At 36.9% G+C, this 12510-nt stretch overlaps 1 protein-coding gene across 1 annotated transcript in view; it reads right to left on the reverse strand.

Annotated features, from left to right (window-relative positions):
- The window catches only part of LOC306758762 (laminin subunit alpha-3-like), a gene marked incomplete at its 5' end in the record, with an annotated part of 63202 nt that overhangs the window by 27643 nt on the left and 23049 nt on the right, over positions 1 to 12510 (reverse strand). Inside the window, 16 exons of the mRNA XM_079244148.1 lie at positions 729 to 885; positions 983 to 1086; positions 1243 to 1385; positions 1580 to 1718; positions 2324 to 2480; positions 2561 to 2660; positions 4959 to 5064; positions 5223 to 5275; positions 6097 to 6196; positions 6664 to 6716; positions 6921 to 7055; positions 7767 to 7901; positions 8920 to 9054; positions 10220 to 10267; positions 10372 to 10422; positions 11938 to 12069. Of these exons, the coding sequence (XP_079100274.1) occupies positions 729 to 885; positions 983 to 1086; positions 1243 to 1385; positions 1580 to 1718; positions 2324 to 2480; positions 2561 to 2660; positions 4959 to 5064; positions 5223 to 5275; positions 6097 to 6196; positions 6664 to 6716; positions 6921 to 7055; positions 7767 to 7901; positions 8920 to 9054; positions 10220 to 10267; positions 10372 to 10422; positions 11938 to 12069 (1748 nt within the window). The remainder of the gene's footprint in view (positions 1 to 728; positions 886 to 982; positions 1087 to 1242; positions 1386 to 1579; positions 1719 to 2323; positions 2481 to 2560; positions 2661 to 4958; positions 5065 to 5222; positions 5276 to 6096; positions 6197 to 6663; positions 6717 to 6920; positions 7056 to 7766; positions 7902 to 8919; positions 9055 to 10219; positions 10268 to 10371; positions 10423 to 11937; positions 12070 to 12510) is intronic.

The raw sequence follows: 12510 nt of genomic DNA on the forward strand, positions 1-12510 counted from the left end.
ATATTATATATATATATATATATATATATATGTTTTTCAGGGACTGATCAGAGTAAAGAAATAATATATATATAAATATATATATATATATATATATATATATATATATATATATATATATATATATATATATATATATATATGTATGTATATGTACGTGTATATATATATATATATATATATATATATGTATGTATATGTACGTGTATTATATATATATATATATATAATATTATATATATATATATATATATATATATATATATATATGTATATATATAGACATGTGTAAGGAGAAATGGGAGTTTTTTGTTGTCTGATCTAAACATATTTTAAATTGTAACTTAAATTCGTGGAAGTTAGGCTGAAATGCCCGAGTTAAGTTTTACATGTCACATAGGTTTTCTACCCCGTTATTTATAAACAATTAGTGTTGCAGAATGTTTTTCCATCATGTTGACTAAGCAATATATTAAAGATGTTATTAAAGAAACTGTATCCCAAGGGAGTCAAGCTTTCTGGAATGATTATATTTGTGGTTTAAGAAGCATATACATATACATATATATATATATATATATATATATATATATATATATATATATATATATATATATATACATGAAATAAAGAGGCTTATTAAAGTTTTCCTTTAGGTTGGAAGGAATCTCCACCTGTGAAGCTCAGTCTGCAAACCGTGTTTAATATATATCTTTTTGACACTGAACCTGTCTCCCGTTGAGAGCAGCCATCTCAGGGTGGTCCGGCGTGGGGCGCTGCACACGAGCTTGTCTCCTTCTCCGCCCTCTACGGGTGGAGAGTCTTCCCTGTGAGCCCAGCACAGAGCTGAAGCCATCCATGGCTACATGCTTATACAATAGACAGCTACAATGCACATAAAGAGACAAAATAATTGACTGAATTCTTCCACCAAACAAAGAAAAAAAAAATGAGAGAAGGATTAGAGAAGGGATGATTTTACTGTGCATGCTTGTCTGCTGAGCGTAAGTACGTGCAGGGCTCAGTGATCTTTTCCTGCAGCAGAGAAGCCTCACAGTAATCCTGGGGCAACAGCACTAAGTAATCCTGATGTGGGAGAGTGACAATGCATGTTTCATTATTCAATGTTTTACACTCATTTTTCAATAGACAGGGCACAAAGGACTACGACACCACAATATCTAACAGATACTTTTTAATTCTTTAAATAGTCTCACACCAGTTTGTTCCTTGTAAACTCACCAAGAGAAGCCCTTCTGCCCTTATGTGAATGATCCAGATCCCAGGACTCAACGCAAAAGGCTCAGCAAAGCCCTCTCCTGGTACAGTGAAGAAGGATGGGGAGGGACTCGGAGGAAATATTATTTCTTTACTCTGATCAGTCCCTGAAAAACATCAAGCAAAGATTAAGGTAATGTTGTACACTTGCAGAAATACATGCTTAGCATTAGGACAAGTCATGCATCAGTTTCCTAATAAATACTTTGAAAGGAATGATTTTATGTACTAAATGATGAGTTAGATTTGACAGTACGATGATGAAAGGAATGAGCTGATACAATGTCAGAGGCAGCCTTACCTTCAGTGCCTCTGTTACTGGTAGCCTTGATGCTACCAGTCACACTGGTGCTGCTTGGATTAATGAACCGCAGAACCAGACGGAATAAGTTTTGCCTCCCATCTTTTGGATCAACATGCACTGCTACTCTGACTTCACTCTGCAGGGAGGACAGTTGCAAACTGACTACAATGGTACAGGTTTGAGTAGATGATGAGGGAAGAGTAATATTAAAAGGAGAAATCATGTCGAATGGGCGAAGAAGATAAGGAACGGAGCGGGTTAATCCACACACAGAAAGCAAGGTGAAGAAAGTAAAGAAAGAGCTGAAGCAAGGCAGGCTCTTCACTTACAGTCACAGCATGACTGAAAGTCGGCTTCGTTCACCACCAAGACCCACGCTCTCACTCGCGCCTTCCCCTTGTGTTGAGGGGTGGCGTAGCGCATTACAATATGGAAAGGTCCAGCAAAGCCAAGGCTAAGCGTTAGGATCACCTCTGGCTGAAGACAGAGAGCGTTAGTTCTAAGAGATCCGGTGTCCACATTCTCATATCAGCAATGAAATAACAGAAGGTTGTGTGCTGCAAGGGAGATTATTTGTGCACAAGCAAAAGCAAAAGATTTCTGTTGGTATCAGAGTGTGCAGAGAAAGAAACCACAAGGCCACTGAAGTCGCAGGCGATCCACAAATGATTTTTTCCAAGTCAAGTTGCAAATATCATATTCATGTATCCCGTGTATAAATAGTGTTGTAACAAGACAAACCTGTGCAGGGGACATTATAGCATAACCCTTCCAGCTGAAATCTGGGAATTCCTGGGGGTTGAAACCAAAGCGTACTGGTCTGGAATTTGGTGTTGTACCATCTTCCACCTCAAACTTCAGCTGGTGCAAAGTAGGGAAGTAGTAGCTGGGCGCTGGCCTAATATGAGATAATATGATGAAAATATAATGTATGCATGCTGTATGTCATGATATGCTTATTCAGAAACCATATCTTACTCTGTGCATTTGAGGCCAATTACATTCTTCCGACACTGACACTGTCCTGATTTCTCATTGCATGCTTTACCAATGGCACCTCCAAGATCACACTGACAACCTAGAGAGAGGAGCAGGATAAGTAGAAGAAGACAGTAGAGAGTATTTTAACCCTAGACTGAACATCAGGGCTTCTGTGTGACAATGTATTCATCCATTAACTCCAGGCAGCATAAATTTTCCATTTTTATTTTTCTTGTCCTTTAAAGAGGAGCAGAAATCATTGAGCAAACAATGAACCAATTGTTTTAAAGATGATTATAAACATAGAAATACTTACGTATATAAAAACAAATAAATATGAATTAGCATATTAGCCATTCATCAACTCCCAGTGAAAAAAATCAACACTATATAGCTTGTTGCAGTCATATTAAACATGGCTTTCACAAATGTACCATTAAAGGTTTGATGACTAAAATAAAAAGTCTTGCAACATGTAGGGTATTTTTTTTCTAAAATGGTCCTTATTGACATTTAAAGTTTGATCTGAAGTGGTTTTAATTTCTTTGCTGGCTTGATCTCCCACTTCAGGTGGGTAGGTGTTGGGGAGCTGGCTATTATATTTAATCTCTCATCAGGCTCTGTAATAATGGGCTGCCTCTCAACAATGCAGTCAAATCATAGACTAAGGTATGAAGTTTGTACTTGGCTTACACTGGGTATGGTGGGATTGACCTACATTATACCTTTTCTGTGGTTTCCTAGTCCTAGTTTGAAATGTCATGAGTGTGAAAGGGACATGAGGGACAAGTAGATAAGGCTTTAGGAAATATCGCAGCACTTTTCTTAGAGAACCTGACATTCGGTGGGCTGCGATGTGAGTCGATGGCAATAAAACCAAGGCTGTTAGTCACTGTTTTTAAAATGGACGACAATGAGCCACAAGATGAATCATTTATATATTCCTACAAAACTGTTTGGGGCATTAATAAGGTAATAAAAATAATTTTTCTTTTTCATTTCAGTTTATTTAATCATAGGCAGTAAGGTAACAACTTGGCTTCATTCTTATAGTTAGGATATGAGCATCTCCTGAGTTGGAGTCCACATGTATGGGACCCAACTATCCAGGTTATGCTCTTTGCTCTTATAGTTATGGGTAGTCTAGCCATCCATTACTTATATAGCAATGGGGATGTTACCTGATGCACTGAGATGTACCTCGCTCTATTACTCTAATATATTAATGTATAAATATGTGTCAATATTGTCATCTCTAACTTATTTCTCCTTTTTTTCTGCAGGTCTTCCTGAATAAATGAAATTGTACATGTTGATCTGTCTTTTCTGTCGTCTCCACCCCAACCAGTCGAGGCAGATGGCTGCCCTCCCTGAGCCGGGTTCTGCTGGAGGTTTTCTTCCTGTTTAAGGGGAGTTTTTTCCTTCCCACTGTTGCTGCATGCATGCTCAGGATAGGGGATTGGATCGAAGTCATGACTCGATGCAATCAGTTGGTTTCTATTATAGGATATGTATGAATTGGCTCAAATTGATGTGTATGTTGATTTGTGTATGTAAGGTGCCCTGTGACAACATTGTTGTGAAGTGGCGCGATACAAATAAAGTTGAATTGAATTACCAAGGTTGTTAATAAAATCTTAAAAGAGGAAAAACGTTTTTAAAAAAGGAAATTACATAAATGTAAATTTTTTAAATTGATGTTTACATTTATCCTTCTTTTATAATTTTTTTTTTTTTTTTTTTTTTACTTTTTTAAAACAAACAAGGATTAATGTAAATAAGTAATAACTGAGTGTTACAAAGTGTGGAAGTAAAAAAATTATAGGATAGCGTTGCCTTCTTTAATTTGGTAAATGAAGGTTTGCTAAAATAGATAAATAACAAGCAGTCAAACGCCTCTCCTTTGCATTTAGAGAATTGGACCTGCTTTTATAAAGACTGCCACTTCGATACTTCTGGGTCATTACACCCAGTTAGAAATTTTCCTGAGCCAAACAAAAGAAAATTTGACCGTAACCCCTATGAAACCTCTGACCTAAATTCTCATCTGCTGACAACTCTTCTTGGCTGACCTTCTGCCACCAGTGCACTTTTTGCTCACTTGAACACCCTCTGAACGCCACTGAGGTTCCCCTCTGGCTTGACTTTTGTCTTTTCCCCAGCTAGTCCACTAGCCTGTTCTGTTACGTTCCTGGCTCTGGCCTCACAGCGTTATCACCTTTCAGACTCATTAGTTATTAAAACTCTGTGTTCAGTCTCTCAGGAGTCCCTTAGTATTCTGAGTGGTGGTCCATTGCAGGTTTTTCAAACTTTTTTTTTAATCAATGTAAGGTAAACTGTAGTTGTACATTAGTTAAACATGGCATTGAATGTTTGGTAAAGAAGAACGACTTACCTTGACAACCAAAGTAATTCTTTTTCTGCAACAGGAAGTATCCATTCTTGCAGGAATCACACGCAAGGCCACACACATTAGGCTTACAGTGACACTGTCCCCTTCTCTGAAAAACAGATGACCCAGTAAAGAATAATGCTACAATGTGGTTACGCGGTGAAATAAAAACTCCATCAAGAAGAAGTTAACAAACACTTTTAATATTAAAATAACACAATGTAATTTGACAGTGATTCATAGAGATGCATTATTGAAAATCCCCACCTGTTCACATTCTCCAACACCACTCAGAGTCCCTTTGAGATCACACTGACATTCTGGTATGAGCAGAAAACAGAAAGCGAGCAGGTAATAAAAAGGTAGAGGGAGGTTTTGAGTGAATAGACTCTGATTACAGGGTTTTTGTAACATTCATGAGTGAGCTGCAGCAATGCTCCCCAATCTTCAGAGATCTGCACATCAAAGGTCCAATAGGACCTGTTAAAGCCACAGCTTGCCATGGACCCATTTAAAAACACACACACACACACAATACTTTCTCTGAACATCCAGCCCCGGTAAAAACCAAAGGCATTCTTGAAATATTAAAAAGGATTTTCCCCCTCTTGTGTCTTCAGGCATCATGTTAGCAATAACATTCTTGTAAGAGAGCAGAACTGTAACATAAGACAGATAAGTCCAGAAAGCCTGGTGCTGTTATCCATATAATGGGAAAAAAAACTTATTTTATCGATTAGTAGAAGTGTTTTAAGATGATAAAGATGAAGCTCGTAATCTGCGGGTTATGAACGGTTACCAAGAGGAAGTCATAAGTTGTTCTTCATGTTCCACGGGGTAATGGTTGCAGGGGGAAATCTCCCACTGAAATCCAAGAAAGCTAACAGGAGTTTGTCTGTGTAATGTGTTACTCTCCTGACCGCTGCTGACAGGGGTATGTTGACATAGTCGGAAGGTAAAAGGAGTCAAGGCCCATATCAGTACCTTGTCAGATTTTGATTAAAAATATGTGCAAAGACAAAAAAATAATACAGTTAAAGATTTAAAAACATTACATCCTAACATTAGGTTGCAAAAATAGCCCAGATCTTTCCCAAAATATATACCAGTGATCATTTTCCAGTTGTTTCTGGTAACCCACCTGTACAGCCACGAGGGTTTTCTGTAGCGAGGTGCCAGTAGAGAGGTTTACATCTGTCACACAGGCTTCCCTCTACATTTGGTAGGCAGTGACAGGAGCCCTGAAACAACACATTAGGGTATCTAAGAATTGTTGAAACTGGCAGTGTCTGTTGAAAGCCAGGTTACATGAGTTAAGCATCGGGTAAATGAAATCCAGAGAGGCTGCATAGTGTAGTACAGAACAAGTACTTCAGAATGGAAACTTTTTACTGAAGCACAGCAAGTGTTGACAAGTTAAAGGTAAAAGTACCTTTAGAAGCTGAGCATTATTTCTTGGTGTTTTTTCCTGTTGCAAATTAAGTGAAGTATATTTTCCTTTTTCCACTTATTCTTACATTTCAATGGAAAAGCACATCCTTGTTATCCTTGTGTGTTGGCTGAAGTACAGCCAAGTTATCAGCTCTAAGGATATTATTCCATGGGAATCCACACCCAGATTAGGCAATAACCATGGCTAACAGAAACTTGACCGTGATGCAGCTGCAGTATGATAAGTGGAAAATTTAGCGGACTGAGAGTAACTTACTGTTTGAGGATCAGAGACCTCTGTTCCCACTGTGTTACACACACTGCTGGAATCTGGAGAATAACATAGCACAATGAAATGTTAAAAGAAAGTGAAATATGTGGAAAACATTTGTTATAAAAAAAATAAATAAATAAAAAAAAATCTTTAGGACAATATTTGTGTGCCCTTCTAAAAGGCTGTGTAACATTCAGCCTTACATACCTAAACAACTAATTTTACCAGAAATAACTTTAAAATGGCGTCTATAACGTTACCTGAGCACTGGGGGAATCTCAGCCCAGAGGCACAACGGTCACATCTCTGGCCCACCACACCTGGGAGACAGAGGCACTGACCCGATAACGGGTTACACGTTGTGCTGTAGGAGCCTTCCCGTGAACACTGGCAGGCTAGAGACCGGAAACAAGAAGAACTCATGACGCCATTGTGTTGCCATTGTAGTGATTAAGCAAACTGGATGTAATAAACAGTTTTAGGTGACTCGTGACTCTTGAAATTTGCCTGCACATTTTAGAAAGAACATTTTGATCATTAAAACACACACACACACACACACACACACACACACACACACACATATATATATATACATGTACAAAAAAAAAAAATTGTACAAAATTTTTCTGCTCGTCATTTTTCTGAATTTCAATTAGGAAAAACCAACACAGTAGCCAGACCATCATTCTGTTGCAATAATGCAAAAGAAGACAAGTAAAAAATTATTAAAAGCAAAGAAAATAAAAATTTTTATCATGGAATATTTGTATTTATTTGAAAAAAATCCATTTTTTTATCAGCAAATCAGTTTTAAAATCGGTTTTAAAATTGTGAAGCAAAAAATCCTGATATTTGATTTCGATTTGATTCAATTTCCCACCCCTAATATATATATATATATATATATATATATATATATATATATATATATATATATATATACACATATATCATGTTGATAAATTCATATATTGTTGAATGATATTGTTGTATGAATGGGAATAAGATTGGGTTTTTTTGTTGTTGTTTTTATTTTTTTCTCCAATGTATTAAAAAGAGGCCTCCATAAATATGGTAAAATGAGACAAATTAAACCTACTTACCAGCACAGTCTGGATATCCGTAGTAACCCGGTGCACATTCGTCACACTGCTGTCCTTCATAGTTAGGAAGGCAGACACACTGGGCATTTAGACCGCACACACCCTCGGACACACCAGCCCCGTTACAATGACACACTGAGAAAAGATTTTTATTTTTAACTTGATTAAATCATTTAAATTTAAGTCATTTTCACGCAAAAAATATTAATCATATTTTAGAAAAAAGGAAAACTTTTTGAATTAGTATCCTGGATTAAGATTAAACATAAAATTGAGTCACTTAAAAGTTCTCTTCCTCAATAAATTATTTAAAAATGTGAAGTTTTTTTTTAACTATGTATGCAGACTACATCTAGTTTAAATTTCAGGACACAGTGGGATTTTTCTCTTTTATGAAGTCAAACCAAAAAAACTATTAAATATGGCACTGGCATAAATGCAGCTTTATCACCTTTACAATGAGTTAATGTGCTCGAAATTTCATGACTTTATCCGGTTTTTCTCTCAAGTCGACAAACTTTTATTTAACTTCAGCAGAGCTGCTTTAAAGAGTGTGCAGTCTTTTTCTTTTTCTGGTAGATTCCCTGTTTTTTAGTTTTCTGTGAAAGAAGCAAGTAGGGCTTCTTTTCAAACATCATCAGTATTTTAAAGGGTTGATGATCAGTCATTCCGACAATGTCTACTTTTCCATTATTGTTCTCAGACTTGCTTTAGACATATCTGCATCACAGACAAGAATGCACAATAAGAAATCAATCACTTCAAACCAGCTTCGCTTGATTTTGAGCTCATGTAAACTATTGTTACAAAACAAGTTTTATTACAATTACCCCTGTAAGCAAATGAGCCGCTTGATTGGCTCCGTTTAACGATACAAAGGTGCAAAGCAAGTAAAAAATCTGACACTCGTGTCTTGAAGAAGGGTAAAACGTGGTCTTTACTCGCTTGAAACAGCTTGAACAAACAAATAACATAACCGGCATGCTGACTCCTACTGTTGATCTTTATCATGTCCAAATATTTTCGACTGGCTGTAAGAATTATGTAAAAACAAATCAAGCCTTTAAGACTTCTTGAATAGAAATTTACTTTTATTGTCCTTCTGACAACTAGCACTTTTAAGTGTTTGTGTGATGTGCTCTCTCTCTCTCACTCTGGCAGTCTGGGAAAGAGTGGTATCCACGTCGGCAGCGGTCGCATCGCTCTCCTTCTACACCTTGCTTGCACAGGCAATGGCCCAGAGCATCACATATCCTCTGCACTGTTCCTCTGTAGTCACAAATACACGCTGGGCACAAACACAATGCAAAGGTTTATTCTAACAAAAGCAAACTTAACACATCAAAACTGAAAGATATTCAAATGAGCAACACTTGCTGAATATTAAAGTGTAATATAAATATAATTTAAATGAAATTAACTTGAGCATTTTCTTTGAGAACAAAAACTCCACCCAGCCACGCTGTTTTCATACTGTTGCACACAGTGGTACAGCCTCACAGGTACCCATTTCTTGCCAAGCCTCGCCTGGTATTGGTATGTTAATAGACTTGGCACTAAGACAGAGCAGTCACCAACGAGACTGGCACTTTTTTCTTGTGCCTCTAAGCAGCTCCAAAACAATAAAATCTGCTTTTTTTTTTTTTTTTTTTTTAAGGCTGCTGATTAAAATCCTTCTCATTCAGCTCATAGAATAAAAGAAAAGTTCTTGAGCAGACATGTAACAAGAACGCTATTGTTTGTTTATATTCTCTGAAAAGTGAGATTTAAGATGAGGGGCAAAGGTCCCTGTTTTTACAGAAATGCCATACTACTTATAATGGATTTCCCAGCTTAAAGGAAACCAGAAAAGGGAATTTACAACAGAGGCCATGACTAATATTAGACTGGTCAGTTCTCAGTGAACAGTCCCAAATGACTACTGCTATCATGAGAGACCACTTCTACTTAATCCCCATTGGTGGAAAAGATCATCTGAGTCCATCACACTGTACATCACAACTGCACATTATCTAATATCACTGCGCATTCTCATACAATATGTCAGTATTCTAACCATTCCATTAAACCCAAACATGACAAAAGCCAGGTCTCACAAGGCCTTCAAACATGACCTCACACACACTACGTACATTAATCCTTTAGGTAGCAGACCTCCAGCATATGTTCTTAACATTTAACATGACAGCAAAGCCTGTTTAGACTCAGTGGTACCTTAAATGGTCCTCTCTACGGCCAGTTTTAACTGCCTGGCTTGCCTCTAAGTAAATGTGACTTATGAGATTCTCTATTTTAAAAAACAAAAAAAGCTTTCTCGTGGGAAATCGTCTCAGCAGAGTACTTGTAGATACAAGAAAATCAAAAGAGAGCAAGTAATAAAACCAGTAAACATACCATTATCGTAAAAAAAAAAAAAAAAAAAAGAAATCTTCATTTAAGAGTTAACCACTTACGTTGGCAGTTGGGGGAGTTGTAATACCCCGGGGGGCAGGCAGTGGGTCCTACACAGACAGAGAACAAGAGAGAAGAAAAAAATACTCTTATAGATGTCTGTCAAATGCAGTGGTAATATGACAAGCTGTATAATTTTGCTTGCTGCACTTACCCACAATAGGCCCTGCAGGAGATCGGGTGGTGGCTGGGTAAACAGGGTATGCTGATTGCAAAAGAAAAAGCACAAGAAAAATTACTCCAAACTGGAAACTGTGATAAGCTAAAACCTCACGTCGACTTTATTAATAGCAGGCGAAAATTATGTTTACTGCAGAAACTAAAATGAATAAACAAAACATGAGAGTTTGCACAGACTATGCAACCTTTGAGTTTTATAGAAGATTGCTTCTTCATTAAATCTGCAGTGTCATCTTAGAGATGGTAAACCAAACTATGATTATGTATTGATCGCTAATGGACCAATAATTAAATAATCACTTTGATAAATGCTTTTGGGTTCTGTATTGTCACATGTTCGCTGACAGCCGCATCACTTGCAGCAAAGGTCAGAACTCTGATGAGCAACTTCAGACTCTTCTATACGGGGCACCCTCTTATAGGCTTGTTTTGACTGGAATTCTGATGGCATTGATGATGATCTCAATGACCACTGTTACTTACCACTATTGCTGATAGTGTTTGAAAATACGCCATCATGTAATTATAACCTTGCAGGAAAAAAGATAGAAGCCTTCCTTTAAGTGTCATCTTACAAAATTGTTAAAGATTTCATGTGGGGACAAAAAAGGAGAGAAGAGTCTCCTGAAACCCAGCCAGTTTCTTAATTAGGTGTGTTTAGTCTAGTTTGTCAGTGCTTACACTGTAGATAAGAAGACCACTTAACAACTTCATGTAATAAATCTTTTTAATTAAAAATGACAATTAAATTGAAGTTAATGACATAGAAAACAGTACAGTTCATACAGATCTATAAGCCACAGATGTGATGGTTTTGAGTGTATGACAACCATGAAAATCATCTGCTGTTGTTTACTGTTGATGACCATGCTGGCCAAAAGTAGAAAATTTATGTAAATCTTTATACCCTCTAGATGTTATTTTCTGAACTATTTCAGTATGTTCATGTTAGATATGTGTTTAAAGTCCCTCTACCAAAAGATAGATTCCAAGATGTGTATAAATGCTTAAGTGATCTTATCCAGAGACCTTAAAAGCACCATGTAGGTCAAAGAAATAACACTGGAAGAAACAAAAAACTGTTTTGAAGGGATAAAAGGCTGAATGACTTATCTTTATGCCCTTTGCAGACTGGCATGTCTGTGCCAGATCAGATTAATCACAATAACATGGGGAAATTCTCTTTGTGTAGCTAATTTCTGTATCTGGTTGTCTGGATTGCAAAGGTATGTGGAATGTGGAATATCAAGAGTGAGTTCTATAATATACGCATCTACTTCTTTACATGCAGCCATCTTTTTTTTTTTTTTTTTTTTTTTTTTTTTTAAATAATTTTTTTCTGCAGGGTGTATACTGACAGACACAGACAGAAAACAAAGAGAAATATGACAGGAAATGTATCCAACAATCAATCAGTTTCACCCCAAAGCATCAGAACAACTAACTCCGGTATATAATAAATAGCCCCGGTCAGCCATAAACTGAATCAATACCTTAATCAAAGTTAACATCTAAAAGGATGAAGGAAATATAAACTTACAAATACACTGGGGGTAGTTAGAGTATCCCTCAGCACAGCGGTCACAGTTTTCTCCACCATATTGTCGCTTGCAGAAGCACCTTCCAGATCCCATTTCACAGCCAGCTGTTGTCCTCTCATCACATCTGCAGGCTAGTTGGCGTCCCATGATGTTTTTGAACAGTGAAAGCAAAAAAAGTGACAAAGAGACATCATCAATACCGGCTGCATAAGCAAAGACTGACAGAAAGGTTAAAAAAAAAAACTGTCTCCACATTACAGCTGCAACATAATTTAATGTTTCCCATAAAGACAAAAGATCTTAAGGAAAATATATTTAATATGTAGCTACTCATAATATTTACCATTTGAACATCCTCCACTGCTAAGAAGACTTAACTGAGTTTTTTGATGGTGCACTGTTTTTTTTTTTTATGGTTGAAGGGTTCAGGGAAACCAAAGCCATTCCACTACTTTGCATTGTCCAAACACAACTGCCAGCTATTTATACCACGAGGAGCAGCCACAAAGCATTAAGTAATGTAAACAATTTTAGAGCCCAGTTTAGCAATATTACAAGCTGTGGTGCCAGTG

This window comes from Telmatherina bonti (genome assembly GCF_933228915.1).
Source record: "Telmatherina bonti genome assembly, chromosome: 7".
In the NCBI taxonomy this organism is placed as follows: domain Eukaryota; kingdom Metazoa; phylum Chordata; class Actinopteri; order Atheriniformes; family Telmatherinidae; genus Telmatherina; species Telmatherina bonti.